Source organism: Gobio gobio, assembly GCF_949357685.1.
Source record: "Gobio gobio genome assembly, chromosome: 18".
NCBI classification, from domain to species: domain Eukaryota; kingdom Metazoa; phylum Chordata; class Actinopteri; order Cypriniformes; family Gobionidae; genus Gobio; species Gobio gobio.
In genome coordinates, this window is record NC_137111.1 from 18,556,828 (window position 1) to 18,574,162 (window position 17,335).

Here is a 17,335-nt window from a genome sequence, read left to right on the forward strand (position 1 = left end):
GTGTCTGGCGCATGGTCTAAAAGGGTTGTCCCTATCCTCTTGGTCATGGGTGTGATTTGGCCGTAACATGCAATAAATCAATCAGAGTCTCATATCCCAGTCCCTTTAAAAGCCAGTTGCGCTCGCGCCATGGCGGATTCGCTATTTACATGGCGGAATTTGCGAACGCTTCTCCAAAAAGGAATCCTTTAATTTTTCATATTTAAAAATGTTTTGCGCTGCTGCGTGTCCCTGTGTGTGTATAATAATTTGAGTGTACTCGTGTTGTGGACATATTACTAACACGCTCTTTAAATAACAAAAAAATATTGCACCCTTGACGTTAGACCAGGTTTCAGTTGGTCAATGGTGCAGTCTATTTCAGCTGCCTCAAAATAGCAACATGCCAACAATACGCCTGAACACACCTCGTTTTCGGACCAGCATGCCCATGTGTGAACAGATGGGCGCAAATGCATTTGCTATATAAACGTGGTGCTGGACATGCAAAAAAAACACTTGCGTCACGCCTGTTGCAACATTGCGGCGGGTGTGTGATAGAGCCCATAGACTTTCTCAAGTTTCAGTAGGGGGGAGTGGGGTAAGATGAGCAATTTTTACTTATGTAGTCCTCAAAATCAGACAAAATAAGGCAGAAGTAAAATTAAATTATTTAAAGTAATTTCAGGATGTTTGGTATCATTTTAAATGTTCAGAATACATCTCTGACAAAGGGTTATAAAAATATGGCTTCTTATTAAAAAAAGTGTTCCTGTGGCTCAATTTACCCCAGGTTAGGGGTAAGTTGATCCAAGTCAGTGGGTCAGTGGATGAACGGACCATCTAATTGAATCGGAATCAAACTTATGTGAAATTGTAAAGATAATTGACCGCTTTTTTAAACACCTTCAATAATCAAATCTCCTTTTACAAATAGTCATATTTATTTTCTTAAAGCTAACTAAAACAACATAAAACCAACCAAAAGAAGTTGAAATTTCAATATCTTAAATTTTTTGCATTTCCGAGACAATATGTTGAACACCAAAGTTGTAACCTTCCCAAAAACAGCCTATACAGAGTTTATTGAGTAAAATTAAATAAAATATAAACTGAATTAGAATGAATTAATGTGAGTTAAACTAATAAACATTTTATTCAAAAGGTTCTTGGCAAGGTCGTTTTTCTACAATATTGAACATTTTAGGTCATTAGGGACTAGGTGGAAAGATATGATTATAAGCATCTGCTTCTTATCAGGGAAAGATTTGGTGTACTTGTACATTGTTCCTATCAAATCAACAATTTCTTTTTTTTTAAGAAAATGATAAACTAAACCAGTTGTGTAACATTACATCAAAATGATACCAGTTTATACTTCAGAGATTTAACTTAACTACAGTGCCTTATGGTAGGGTAAGTTAAAACGCTGGCTTAATTTACCCCACAGCATTTGGCTCACTTTGCCCCATAGCTGCCTTAAACTAGCTAGCTTACCAATTCAGGCTAATATTAAGCTAAATGATTTGCATGGTTTTATACATTACTAAATCACCAATATGGATCATAAATAGTTTAGACCTGGACAAAAATTTGCTTTGATGTAACAGCCATTACATCTGTTATGCTAAAATTTCACTTTGACAAGCCAAAAACCGTTTTTAAAGGAAATGGGTGCCTTCCACTCCTCCCATGTGCTTCTCATTTTCACAGTCTGGCAGAAATGATGGGTGGTTCCAAAATATATGGTCACACGACAATAAAAGTGTACAGTTGCCAAGATAAAGAGGGTGGGTCAACTTACCCACTGGCTCATCTTGCCCCACTCTTCAATAGAAATATATCAGGCCTTAATTTTTAGTTTCGGTTGTTGCTCTGGTTATTTCAATATGAACTCAAAACATTTCTAATATCTTCAACCAAATTATTTTTTCTCACTTTACATTACATATTGTCTAATATTTTCATTTCACCCAATTCGTTTTAAGTTGAAAGTAATAAATGCCCTGACAAAAAGGTGGAGGATTCATCAGAAAGTGCTTGTAAATTTTACAAATAATGTTGAAGTAGAAACACTGAGATAATATTTTCTTGTAAAATGTACTTCAAAAATCCTTTTATACAGTGTAGTTTGCTTCTCTTCCCTTTTCTCTGCAGCTCAGGTGGCTTATTTTGGAGGAAACAGGTCCTCAGCCTCCAAACTCTTCAAGTCCCGTCTTTGGCCTCTCGTACTAACTCTCCTCGCTATCTTTACTGCTTGCTTTGGGGCATAAAAGGCAGTGCCTCCCCTCTCCTGACATCTCTTCCACCCTGCTTGGTCTCTGATTCTCTGCTTTCTTTTCGTTTTCGCACTGAGGTGTTTGGGCGTCAGCTGTAAAATGAACTCTCCATGGACCTGTCGCTCCTGCAATGTCGTCACTAACAGACCTGTATAAATAATGCTTCGCTTTCCAGTTGGGAACCACAAAAGATCCCTGTTTTTAGGACAGAACAAACCTTCTCACTCCATCTAGATTGAGGGGAACTCAATGACCTTCATGTTCGTCAACTGTGATGTGGGATAAGATTGTAATTGTAGTGATCTTTATAAAAGGCCATGTCCCAGCGTGTTACAGGCACATAAACAGGCGACGATGAGTTCTAGCGCGTAAAGTCTCATATGGGCAGCAGCGTGTTTGCAGGTTTTTCAGGGGAGCATATGCCCGGCCATCTGCTTCACGCAAAGTTACATTCCTTGTGCTCTAAATAATACATTCACATGAGATTTGTACCTTACATTTTTGACCCTCACCAGTGCTCACGACTGCCCTCGGGATTGGTGCATGTTTTTGGCATGGGTTTCATTTAGCAAAATGTTGTTCAGATTTATACACATGGGATTTCACAGCAATCTAGCAGCAAAAACATAGACCCAGACCATGTGATGAGGTAAAAGGCTTTTATTATGTTTTAATTTTAGCATACTGTCATAGGCTTTGTCATGTTCCAGTACACTCTTAAAAATAAAGTCTCCAAAAGGTTTTTTTATTTTCTTTTAGCAATGCCAGGGATGAACCATTTTCAGTGAACAGTTTTAGTGAACAGTTCTTAAAAGAACAATTGTTTTCTACATGTGAAGAACATTTTAATAATCTAAAGAGCCTTTTTCTACTTTAACGAACCTATTGTGGAATGGAAAGATTAGATGGATTTTTAAAGGTTCTTCATGGAAGTTTCAATGCCAATACAAAAAAACTTTATTTTTAAGAGTGCACTACAGTATGTCCAAGAGTCTTGGTTATTGCTTTTTTTTTTGCCATTACCATTGCCAAAATAATTTTTCGTTTTATTATTATTAGTTTTCTGTGGGAAATAGTTGGAAATTTAAAGAAATACTTCACACAAACATGAAAATTGTCATTACTCAACCTGTATGCTGTTATTTTTTTTTAAACTTTTTTCTGTACATGGAAAAGAATCTTCACACAGCGTTTGTCTTTCATACATTGACATAGTGACTATGTCCAGAAAGCTCAAAAAAGGATCCCAAAACCCATAAAAGCACAATAAAACAGTATGCTTGTGTATAGTCCATACAGTCTTCCTAGGCCATCATAGTTTTATCTGAAGAACAGACCAAAGTTCAGGTCATGAAAATATGTTTCTCACACAGAGCTAGTGAACGGCTTAAGAAGTCTACAAAGATAGTACAAAAGACATATGGACCAACTTTATGGTGTTTTGTTTCAAGTAAATATATGCCAGAATTTAATTTTTAGGTCATTATTCTCTGGTAATGGTTTTGAATTTCCCTCTTTAATAAACCAGTAGTCTCAGTAGTAAATGCACCACTATGTATTGATTTAATTTTGCCTTTTCAACCCTAGTTATTGGAAATATAACAGATTGCTATGCAGAAAATTCACCAAAGGTTAATGAACCGTGTGTGGTTCATTGAAAAAGCATTTCAAAATGAAGAGCGAGCTCCGTTTGCATAGCCGTCAGCTCTGGATGTAAATATTGTTATTATAAAGAATGTCCTTCACTGAAATGAGACTGCTTAGACAGGATCGTCGATTTCAGCGCATCCCTGTTGTTACAGAGTTGAGAATCCACATTCGTTGCATTTTTTTAAACATTGTGTGCTGTCGTAATTGCACTTAATGCTGCCCCACTAACATTTGATATGAGTCCACTGCGGTCTGTGATGGAGGTGTTAAATAACTTCTGAACTGACTCATAATGTGTGCATTGGCTAAAGATCATTCATTCTCTGGGGGAGAATAGATTCTCTTTATTTTATTACACTGTTTTAATGTTCCTTGTCGAGACTCAGGCGGAACATGGAGAGAATGTCAGATCTCACATGAGCTGACAGATGCCACCTATAATTATTATTAAAATGATAATGATATGTTGTTACAGGGCAGATGAAATCAAGCTTACCTCAGTGTCATGGTTACAAGGAAAGGCACAGTGTAGAATCTCCCAAAAAATGCATGTCATGTTAAAGGGATATGAGAGACTATGATCTGCCTTCATATTTTCTGCCATAGCAATTTCTGTTGAAAATACCAGCATTCATTTCTATGCTAGTCCAGACTGGTTAGAGCTGCTTAACCAGCATGGTTTTCCTGTAAAAAAAAAAAAATTGGTGGGAAGCCTGGTGGGCAGACCAGCATGCAACACACAGCATACACTGGTGTTTTCAACAGGGATGGCAAAGTACTGAATGGCTGATCAGATTATATGATAAGCTGCACCTGATGATGATGTCATCTCTACTTTTATGTAAAAATGATTTATTTGGAAAGGCACAGAAGTCTGTTACTTTCAGAGAAAAGATGGCAATGTTGACTTAAAAACAGGTTTGATCCAGTCTTTTGGTATTTGAATGAATAGTTGCTCCTTTCTTTTGCAGAATTCACTATAATTTGGGATCCATGTGTAAAATAAAGTCAAGATCTTTTTCTGTCTTGGTGTTTGTCTTGGTTTTTGTCGCAGCAACATTCAACATCCACAAGCTTCATTAAGACTTAATGTTCATTAAGAATACTAAATAACATTACTACATCAAATATTACGGGCTTATTAGTTAGAACGTTTAAAATTACTTACTAGTTGAAAATGAAAATTGTATATAGTCAAATTGATTAATTGCACCTAACATAAAAGTTTGTTTATATAATGTGTGTGAGTGTGCGTGTGCTACTTATGTGCTATAAGAATGCATTCATTCGATCAATAGTTATGGTTAAAGACTTACATCGATAAAAAAATGTCTTTCAAACTAATCAAATTTCCAGATTTTTAATTTTTTTATACCACATTTCCATAAAAAAATATCAAGCAGCACGACACAACTGCTTTCAACATTGAAATGTTTCTTGAGAACCAACTTATTAGAATGATTTCTGAAGTATCATTTGACACTGATGATACTTCAGAAATCATTCTAATAAGTTGGTTCTCAAGAAACATTTCAATGTTGAAAGCAGTTGTGAAATCACTTCTGAAAATTCAGCTTTATATCACAGGAATGTTACATTTTACATTTTATTTAAATAGAAAATAGTTATTTTAATTAAGAATAAAATGTAACAATATATATTTTTACTGTATTTTTGCTCAAATAAATGCAGCCTTGCTGAGCATAAAATACTTCTTTCAAAAACAAAATAAATAATCCCCAAACTTTTAAACTTTGGTATTAATCCTACAAACCCACGCGGTTTTAAAGAGACAGCTCGAACAATGGGTCCAAGTAAAGTCATTTACAAATGTGTTTGCTGCAGCTCAGTATACGCAACAATTAAAGATATTAGAAGACTTGTTTGTCTTTTCTCCCTGAAATGCGAGGCAAATGTTGGGTTACAATAATTAGGAACCACAGTTTCCACAAATCCCTTCACTCGATTGGGATGTTCGACTTTTATTCTGGACGGCAAGGCCAGTGACTGTGACATTGAACGTATCTTGCAGTATTAAACATGTATTTATACCGTTTTAATCAGGCTTCGAAAATTCTTCAAAAAGAACACAAAAAAATGGCCTTCTCAGCTGCAATAGTTCCAACTCTTGCGTAATCAGAACAGGGTGTTCAACGCACCACTGTTTCCATTTAAAAAAACCTTGTGCAGTGTTTGTTCAGCCCTGGTTGAAACTTTATTTGTATCAATTCTCACAAAACCATCCAATTTAAAGCGATAGTTCACCAAAAATTTTAAATTTTGTCATTACTCAGCCTCAAGTTGTTCCAAACCTGCATGAATTTCTTTCTTCTGTTGCGCACAAAAGAAGATATTTCAAAGAATGTTGGTAACCAGACAGTTGACAGAACCCATTGACTTCCGTAGTAGGAAAAAAAATACTATGGAAGTCAATGGGTGCCACTTTTAACTCACAGGTTTGGAACAACATGAGGGTGAGTAAAAGATGACAAAAATAAAATGTTTGGGTGAACTATCCCTTTAAAAAAATATCCATATATTAATTCATGAACCGAGTGGTTTGAATGTCTATTCAGTGCCTCATCATCTCCAAAGCAAACACAAACTTCAGCAGGTGTATGGAGGGGTCACTTTGAAGGTCTATGTCTCAGACAGCGCTGGGTATGTTGGGTTACCCGAGGCTGTTACAGCTCTCTTTCTTGTAGGGTCTCACTCATGTTTTCAGGACATATTTTAGAGTTAGCCCAAGAGATAAATACTGTAGATAAAGAAAAAGAATTAAAAAAACTGGAGCGAGATCAAATCTCGGGAGGGGAAAGCAAACAGTCCTAGTCTGTCGAGATGGCAGTGTGTTTGTTGTCTTTGAATGCAACATTAAATTCCAAAGGCTGGGTCTGGGTTTAAAAGGGTGAAGGGTATGGTGGGCGGCACTGGGTCATTAGTCTCATGGTTCAGTACTAGTGGAACACAGCGCTCACACCACTGACATACCTGTTTACCCAGGTGCTCTCCTCTGGCCATTACTGGGCGACCAGCCAGCAAGGTAGATGAGAAACGTGGCACCAGACACTACACTGAAAGACATCTTACTCAGGTCAGCTTCTCATCTGAATGATTTTTATGTATTTTCTATTTATTAAAGGTACTAGCCATGGTTTCTTGAAAAGTGAGAATGACCTTTACCATGAATGCATCTATGTTGGACCTGGTTTTAAGCCAGTTGTGAAAAAGTAGGGTTCTGTGAGACTAGTGAACGTGAGTCATCTTCAACTAAATGGGTATAAAACAAGCTGTTAGAGAGTACTAACTCTATATATTCATGTAGCAATCTTAGGATTGCTACATGAATATGATTGCAGCATATACTATATATTTGAGGCCTTTGGTGAAAGCAAGAATAGAGTCATATTCAAATTGAAATCTATTATTAATCTCCTGGCCAGTTCTTCGGTTCTCTCTCGCTGTTCTCTCCTGCTTCAATACTGTGCTGCTCTGATAAACTATTGATGGGCTTGAAAAAGAGCAGAGCACTTACATGTTGAAGAAAATGGGATTCAAATTGGTGCTGATAGCTTGTATTCTAGATGTAGGAATGCTGCAGCTCAGTTTGGGAGGTCTGAACATCACTGACTGCCATTGTTTGCTGCCATTGGCATTCCTCACATAGCAAATAGGCCAAACCAAAATGGCCCCTTCTCATAAATGAAGCACTTGAGGACACTTGGCTATGATGGATTAAAGAATTAAAACTTCTGGACTTTTTCTTCTGATCTTGGTTGATTTGTTTGGGCATTTAGGTAATAAAATAAGTTCTGAACACGGATAGTTTTGGTCAGCTTTCAAGTAATTCTCTTGCTTGATGTTTTTGGATATTAATAATTATTATTATTTTGTTTTACATTTTTGGCTGATATATTATAAAATTTTACACTAGTTAACATGAACATGAACGTCTTAGTGTGTGGCTGAAAGATTATTTTTGAATGGAAATGAGTCATTGAACACACCAACATCTTCCTTAGGCCACCAAAAAAGCTCCTAAAGGGACATAAAAATATATATTTCAATACTTTTGCAATCTTTCGCAAAGGTTTTGAATTCCCCAGAAAACTTTGCGTTCGCATGCAAAGAACTTAACTCTTTTCCCGCCAGCAGCAAATTTCCAGGCACCACCAGTGTTTTTGATTTTTTTAGAAAAAATTCATGGCCTCCAGAATATTTTGTTGTATGAATATCTGAACATGCAACACATCAAAATAATTATTTCAGCTTCATGCGTGTTTTTTTTAATCAACACTTGAATGTGGGTAAGTTTCATAAAAGACATTTTGAAATAAAACCTGAGAAAACGCATATGCAATGCTTTTATTGCTTGTCTCTGCTCCTTTTTTTCCTGTGTTGTGATCCAGGTATTCTATACTATTCCAGAAGATGCATAATAGCACTACCTACCGTATAACAGTGAAAATACGGAAAGGCGGTGTGGTGAGAAATCGAGTCCCCCCAGGTATCGGGTCTCCTTTTGGACCCCTAGTGATCCCATTGGTTCAACAAACTTTTAATGGTTAGTATTTTTAGCGCCTGATTACATTTCCTGCAAAATGTGTTACAATGACCTAGACTGGGTAAACCCAGCCCAATCTGCCGGCGATTTGATTTCGCCCTGCAGCTCAGGCTGGAAACCTGTTCATTTGTCTGTCCTGCTTCCGTTACAAATTTGCAGGGACCAATCACAAATCGGCTTATCCACATGGTGCGCTATTGGTGGGTTTAACACGGTGACTGATAGAAAAACAATGGATTGTTGGTCGGATTGGTTGAAGGAATATCTAATTGAGTCATTTGAACTATCCCCGTTGATCACGCCTCTTGTGCAGTAGGAAATACAGAGCAGACTAATGTTCAATCATAAAAGATAGAGCTTGGTCTGGTGATAGCCAGACAAACAATGACCATTAATAATTTGTTACATTTATATAGCGCTTTTCTAGGCACTCAAAGCGCTTTACATTGAAGGGGGTAATCTCCACCACCAATGTGCAGCATCCACCTGGATGATGCGACGGCAGCCATATTGCGCCAGAACGCCCACCACACACCAGATGATTGGTGGAGAGGAGTCAGAGTGATGAAGCCAATCATATAAATGGGGATTAGGAGGACATGATGGAAAGAGGCCAATTGGCGAATTTGGCCAGAATGCCGGGGTTACACCCCTACTCTTTATCGAAGGACATTCTGGGGAGTCCTTCAGTCAGGACCTCGGTTTAACGTCTCATCCGAAGGACGGTGCTTGTTACAGTATAGTGTCCCCATCACTATACTGGGGCGTTAGGACCCACACAGACCACAGGGTGAGCACCCCCTACTGGCCTCACTAGCACCTCTACCAGCTGCAACCTGGTTTTCCCATCCAGGTACTGACCAGGCTCAGTCCTGCTTAGCTTCAGTGGGAAACCAGTCTTGGGCTACAGGGTGATATGGCTGCTGGCATGTCTTTTAAATTACATGGTCATTAATGTCTTTTAAATTACATGGTTCATGTACTAGTATATAACTGAAGCTAGGTTGTGAAATCAAGAATTTCTCGTTATTAGTTTTTTAGTTAGCAGCATACATCTAGCATAGCATACATCTACCCGATAAGCCTGCTTAGCTTAGCTTATATTATATTATATATGATTTGTGCCCCCAATATAGTTCCCAATTACATATTTGAGAACATTGATTTCTCATGACACTGGAAAAAATTCTGTCAATGGCGGGGACAGAGTTAAAAGTTTTGCGAGCGAATGCAAAGGTTACCATGTCCCTTTAGGAGCTTCGTAGACCATCACTAAATATATCTGACAACAAAGCTTATTGCAACAGCACATATTTAGATTCAGCGTACACTATATTACATCCTACAACAGACACCACACATTCAGTGCTAGTCTTTGAGGCTGAACAGCATTAGCCAAAGCCAACAAGGCCGGCTTTTAAAAGGAGATCCAAATGTAGTCAAACCATAATATTTGCAGACACTAAATCCAGCCAGAAATGAAAGAGAAACGTCATGAAGACTATTGTGTTCATCCTGTGTTATGAAAGCTCTGCAGGCTGAGTGTTTAAATAATAAATTAAATTTGCCATGAAGATTGAAAGGATCATGTTCACAATTAAACTGCCATGTAACAATCAGAAGCGTGAAGAATTGGAGTTTTCCTTCTATTAAGATCTCATTCACACTGCACTGAATCGGCTGCACACGTAGATGTGATCGGATCGCAATCGGCCACATGAAAAGCCATGGGAAAATGACATATTGAGGTGAGATCACTGTATACGAAGATGGCGTAATGCAAATGCTTGTAGTGTTGAGCAGAAAATAATCAGTCTTTTTTTAATATTTAATGTATATTAATATTTAAAAATGCATAATGGATATGTACGCAAATATTTCTAGAAATCTATAAAAAATAAAAAACTTTTTCAAAATGTATAGTGATATTTATCAATAATACATTATTGTTAATAATAAAATAGTTCAGAAAGTCAGTTGTTCATAAATATTATAACACTGTTTTTAAAGGGATCGTTTTTGGGGGATCTCTCCCTTTAATGTGACATTGATATCAAAGGATGAGCGAATGCTTGATCTTAATGAATTCAGACATAGAGGTTTTGTTCGTCAGGCATACATTAGATTTGAGATAACTTATACAGGAAAAAAATGACTACAAAAAAGTGCACTTCACTGGCTCATCTATCTGTGTTCCTGTCAGAAGCTGAAATATCTTTTAAAAGATCATTTCCCGGTAGTTTCAAAATGATTGTCACTTTATTTAAAGCAATCTTACAAGACTGTATAACAAAATCTGATCTATTTAGCATATATGATGACGTCTGCTTCTCAGGCAACAATATCTCTTTCAGCCTTTGCCTGCTTTAGTCCTTCTATTTCATTACTCTTTTTGTTTTTAAAAGTCCAGAACGCAAAGTTGGCCTGTGTTCTAACGCTGGAGTGATTTTAATTTTCCCCTTGGTTGACAAAGAGGATGACGTTTGCTCTTTAAATGTAAAATCAACTGCATTTCAATAACTCTCTCATCTGCTGACCCTGACCTGCGTGTTTACTGCTGTGAGGAATATAAGTAAATATATGGGAAAACTCTTGCTCACACTGGCCTTGATTTCATATACTGTAGCTGCTTAGTTTGTTGTCTTTTATCATTGTCCAAAACAATATGACTGTAGGGTTTAGAGTAACCTTTCTTTAAATGACCATGCTATCAGTTTTTCCCTGGAGATGTTGCAGTTATAACAAACATTTATGAATGTGCACAGCAGAATTTGCACAGTGTAACTACTTTATGGTGATTTCTTTAAGGCAGCGGCTTAAAAAAATGCACATAGCGATAGATGCTTTACACCAAGCAACTATATATTTACACCAAGTGAAAATAACATATTTTCTTAGCGATAGATGATATTTACACTAAGTGCAAATAGCTGTAGATGCTATTTACTAAGTGAAATAGCATACTAAGGGAAAATAGTGATATATTCTATTGACACCATGTAAGCAGTTCTTTGCAATATGTGTAAATAGTAGCCTAATTAGATGCTATTTATACATTCTTTTTAAATTATAATTTTTTTATTAATTAAAAAGAATAAATAGAAGCTAGAAGCCTTAATGGGACAATAAAAGACCTCCCTACACCTACCTCTAACCCTACCCAATAAATACTTTTATTATTATTAAACATTTCGTTAGGCACTTTATTTGCACTTTTAGAAAATTTTCTTAATTTTTATTGAAAGTAAATGCCTTTCCGATGTGATATGTGATGGGAAAAGGGAAAAGATTGAGCTCGACAAAAGGTGGATTCGAACATGGGTCGATCGCATCAAAACCTAGATTCCTGAGCCTTACGCTCTATACTGACTACACCACTGTAGACATTGGAACATGTGTCTTTTTAAAAAAATCTTGTTTGGGCAAACCAGGCATTGTTAGGCAGAGCTATTTTCACTTTGTGTAAATAGACACTCCGTGTTTTTAAGGGCACAATATGTAATTTTCGCCGCTAGAGGTCGCTTATTCAAAACAAAGGCGTAGCTTGATGATGCCTTGATTTCACGGAATCATGGGAGTTGTTGTCTTTACTTCTACAGCCAGTGGAAAAGAATCCACGTGGTTACAAAAATCTCTATTCCGTTACAAAAAATACTCTTCTGATGACAAAATTCACTGTACACTCTTAAAAATAAAGGTTCTTTGGCGAGGTGTGTGGTTCCATGAAGGACCGTAAATATCCAAAGAACCCTTCTATTGCACAAAAGGTTCTTTATAGCGTGGAAAGGTTCTTTAGACTATAAAATGGTTAGAAAATTTTTTTTTTTTAAAGATACTTTCCCAAAATGGTTCATCAGGGAACCAAAAATGGTTCATCAGGGAACCAAAAATGGTTGGCATCGCCGCGAGAAAACCCTTTTTGGTCCTTCCTGGTGCCTTTATTTTTAAGAGTGTATGTTGCCCCTCTCGTAAAAAGTTCAGTGAAGCAGGGTGGAGCAGAACGAGGCCGCTGGAGCGAATGCTAATGAGAGACAAACGCGACACACGGCTTGAGAGCAGTGGAGTTTTTATTATGCCGCCGATGACCGCTTCCTCTTCTTCCGGATACCGCATATGTGCGGTAACGCTGCGCTGTTTTATCATATTAGATACATTTGAGTGTTTAGAAAGTTATGTTATAATGCTACTCTGTGCGTTCGCTCTACGGCTGCTATGAGACACTTGTTGCACACTGCAGTGAGCTAGATGGATATTAGGCATGGTAAAACATGCGGTAAATTAAGAAAACAAGATTTAAACAATAAGACTAACTGTGTTGAGCAATATAAAAAATATGACATTTTTCTAGTGGTGTTTGGATATTTTAATCCAAATATCTTACATATTGTGATTTCTGAGAAACGCTGTTCACTGTGGATCAGACCGAGCAGCACAACACACTTTTAGCCAATCAGCAGTAGGGGCGTGTCCACTCATGATGGGGGAGGAGAGAGAGTGAGCAAGAGGGAGATTTGAAAAAAGACTGAAAGAGCGATAGACTTGGTTGGCGTCGTGTCATAGCTGGTGGCGTGACGTGGGGGAAAACAGTCCATTCCCCCACAATGTAAATTCATAGGGTTAACCCAGTTTAACCTGTGTAGAATCACTTTTGCCGCTTGACAGAGCAAGATATATAGAAAAACGGAGCCCTAGTGGGTCAGATTGTCCATACAGTATCTGTGACTGATAAACGACCCAACGGAATCAATGGCCAGAGGTGTCATTTTCTCATCAAAATACATGCTGCTCCGCCGACCCCCATATAGGTATGACATGCCTACTTCATAAATCAGCCAGTCTTTCGATGAAGACATTAATTCAGTGTTCCTGAATTTAATGGATTACAAGTATGTATTACATAAATTTAACGTTTTAAAATGATCATAAAACGTGTCTTGTGCTATGAAATTGATATTTGGAGTTGACATGTGAGGGTCACAATATTATTAGAATTACTGACAATAGCAAAGTTTTTTTATTTACTTTTTTATAGCAACCGTCTTCATCGAAAGACTGGGTGATTTATGAAGTAGGCTATTATGTCGTGTAATATTTGTGGGAGCAGCTGCATTTAGACGAGAAAATGTACAAGTGTCGTACATATAATGTGACTATCAGCTTGAAGCACAAGCATGAGCCCAGCCCATCCCTTCATGAAATAAAGAAGACTTTTGAATGTTTTGTACATTAACAACCTCACGCAATATGTGGCTATGTGAAACTGCCATAAATTGAGCCTGTGACAAGTATGACTTTATTGGCGTTTTGTTCAACAAACTTTTTCCATTGCAGTTAATGCAATCTCTTTTTTTAATCTTTACAATAATACCAGCATCATGTAGTGCAAATGTTTAATTGTAATGGACGTATTGCACAGGCTTTCGGAATTGACGAACGGCTGTTTATTTGGCAGTATAAAACCTCAGATCAGGGTTTTTTTACTTACTAGAGGTGCAGAACGTCACATGGCAACTTTTCGGGACTGCACCAAGCTAAAATAAATCGTAATCATTACAAAGAGTAAAGATAAAGTGTCTAACAAGGTCTACGTGCATTCATTCTAATGGATTGTTTTCCCCCACGGCATATGGCGGCATATGACGATTTGTGGGCGTTCCCAGTAATGCCGACCAAGTCTATGGCTGAGAGACATTACAAAAGAGAAAAGGTGTGAGGAATATAACTGGAAAAAGAAGGACTACGATCAGGCAAGAGCTTTAGGACCTGTGTTAATATTAGAAAAGCTTTCCAGCGCTGAAGAAGGGGAGGCCTGAGGCTGCATTGTTTCTGCTCCATATGCGAGTAACATTGGGTTTGCTATTTTTTACAGAACCAAGCTATTGTTTTAATGTTTTGAGTGACATTGTTTACTTTTAGTTGGCATGCTGCTGGCGACTAACAAAGAACTCTTGCTTGTATGTACTCTTGTGTACTGTATGTTCCTTTCTTTTTCTTCCTTTTTCGTGATGCATTATTTTGCTTGGCTTTAGCTGATAAAGAGACTCTTGGGATGCGTGTTTGTGCATTTTGGGGGTGGAGCAATGAAAGGAGGGCTGTGTTTGTTTGGGACACTTTCAAATATCAACAGTGTTTCTCAGAAATCGCTTACTGAACCTTTACATTTTGTACTGGATGTGTTACACTGTTTCACCATAAAAGCTGTTAGAATGAATCTTAAAATTTTCTCAGAGAAACATAACATTTACTGTGGGATTTCAATTGTCGGATTTTTCCAAACAATCCACATGGCGCAAATGATTTCCCCTCATTGTTGCCATTTGAAAATCACAAGGCTTTCATATCAGCAGGTGAATCTGTTCTTCTGCACTAATATCCTGGAGGAAGAACAGACCCAATGCAAATGCCCTATAAAACTGCAGAACCAAACGCAGCCTTGGGTTGCCAAAGTCATAACTCTAATCCTCCATCTCTGGCGTAGAATACTCGTCTGTCACATCAAGGGCAATACCATTTCCTCTCAAATAAGAATATATGACTTCTTCTAGCCAGTAATGCTGCTTAATGTCTTATGGAAGAGAATGACTTTTGGAGAGTGTGAGCTGGACCTTGAATTAGCCTGTTGAGATTTAACAAAATGATGAACCCATGTTTGTTAACCTAGCTCACATGCCCAGAAAACAGTCTGTTTTTATTTTAGCTCTGTCTGTGTATGTGCAGGGGGAAAAAAATCATCTGATCTCCGTTTCCAGAGAAACAACAAAACATTTTATTTCTGCTGGCATTCTGTATAAAAGCAGAAAACAATACCTCTTTTCAGAATCCTGCTCACATCCAGACATTTTGGGGATAAATATAATTTTATATAAATGGTATAAAACTCTCTTTTGATACATTGAGTGCAACATAACAGTAATAAACAAACAGCAGAATAAATACCTGCTACATTATTATATATAGTCTCCATTTCAAGGTATATTAGTACAGATAATAAAACACATTTGTCTCTGTAGCAGCAATGAGCCAGAGATTTTAGGTAATGGAAAGTTATGCTTCAAAATTAGGAAGACATTAACATTTTTGCTTCTTTTAAATCATACTCCATTGTTTTCTCTATACAATTGGTTCAAAACAATATAATAAACAATACAAAACTAGTATTTACATTTTCGCCATATCAAAGTACTTTTTGATACATATGTGATGTTTCTTTTTTTACTGTAACAGATGTGTAGACGATTTTCCATCTTACCTACGCTGACATACCTAATATTTGTTGATATAAATGAAAAGTGAGTATTGTGGAAAACTCATGGCATGACGCTAGACACACAGCCTGACACTTTATATGAATTATATACGACCTGTCAAAAATAGCAGGCTTGTCCATACAAACACATGGTAATATATGTCTTTTTAATGTAACTTACATTTTTATGTCATGTTTTACTGATTTGTATGGATCAGCCCGGGGCCCTTTCAGACTAAATATTGTAAATAATGAAGGGCCCCTCACACTCCATCATTGGAGTCAAAATCAGTCAAACCATGCCAAGAAATATTTCAGATTTTCAGTCAGTTTTGTTCAAACATAAAGGCTGCGGGTGAGAGAGGTTTGGCAGATTTACTTGTAAAATCTTTCCTGAGCAACTTGTCAAAAACATGCCTTTCCAGCCCAACAAACAGTCAACATGAAATCACAATGAAAATATACTTTCTACACATGTTCCATGATGTTATTGTTGCTTATGATTTCAAATCCATTGTAGAAATGCCTATTTTTCCACAATCCAATCAATTCTCAAATAAAATCAAGTCACAATGTAAACTGTTCTCAAAAATATAGCATATGACAGAAAAACAAATGGGCTGTGAACAGGTTCATGGTGACTTCATTATCCTCTTCCAAACTCAAGAACAGCTTCATCAAACTATAACATACAGATATTCACTCACTAATGACTTGAAGTCCACATGTAGACAAAGACTCTCATGCATTAATAGTGCAAGTCATGTACAATTTACAGAAGTCCACAGTCCTGATGGATCAGCGCCAGGGTTGGGATCTCCACAGCAGTGAAACATGAAGGCAGCAGGCACAGGAGATCTATGAACGCTATGATACTACGGATCAGATGAGTGGCTGTCAGAAATGAATTGAAGAGAAACCCTAGAGAAGCTCAAAGGGGGGTTACAGTAAGTGTGGCCAGGTGGGGAACTGTTCATTAAAAAGGGGAAACAAATGGCATAAAATAATGAACAGGCAGTTAAAGGGGTCAAATCATGTGGAATCAAATTTACCTTGATTTTTTAGATAAAATAACGGCAGTCCAGGGCCGGACTGGGAAAATATTTCAAGTCGGGTAATGTCACACCCATCCAGGCCATCCCATACACCTACAACACATTTTACAACCATATTTTTTGTATGGTCATCATCACATAAAAAGGGTTTAGGTCCTTAGGCTCAGGCTGTGCAAAATAATTAAAGGTTGTCTATTGATCTGCACCTTCACTTCCCTTTTCATTATCTTCATTTTCCCTGATATGTCCCTGTCTCGACTCTCTCCCTTGTGTGGGTTTACCTTTTTGCTACTAACCTGTCACTTCTTCTTCAGCAGGTCTACCGTTAGAAACAGAAATGTCTCAAGGTTGTTGAAAAAAAAAAAATTCCTTAATTTGTTTGCACTGAATCTAAATTTATTTTACGGTAAATTCAAAGTATCACATTAGGACAATGTGTTGTTTATCTTAAAATGTCTTAAATAGCCAATATTTAACTATATTTAATGCAAATATATTAAAACGCATTTTCTAAATTCCTTAAATGTAAAAATGTGTACAATAATAAATACATTATAATCAT

At 37.2% G+C, this 17,335-nt stretch overlaps 1 protein-coding gene across 1 annotated transcript in view; it reads left to right on the forward strand.

The window, feature by feature from the left end:
* crtac1b (cartilage acidic protein 1b) overlaps positions 1–17,335 on the forward strand; it is a 60,711-nt gene extending 43,376 nt beyond the window's left edge. The window contains exon 15 of the mRNA XM_079842979.1: positions 16,497–17,335. Coding sequence (XP_079699105.1) covers positions 16,497–16,549 — 53 coding nt within the window. The 3' untranslated portion in view covers positions 16,550–17,335. The remainder of the gene's footprint in view (positions 1–16,496) is intronic.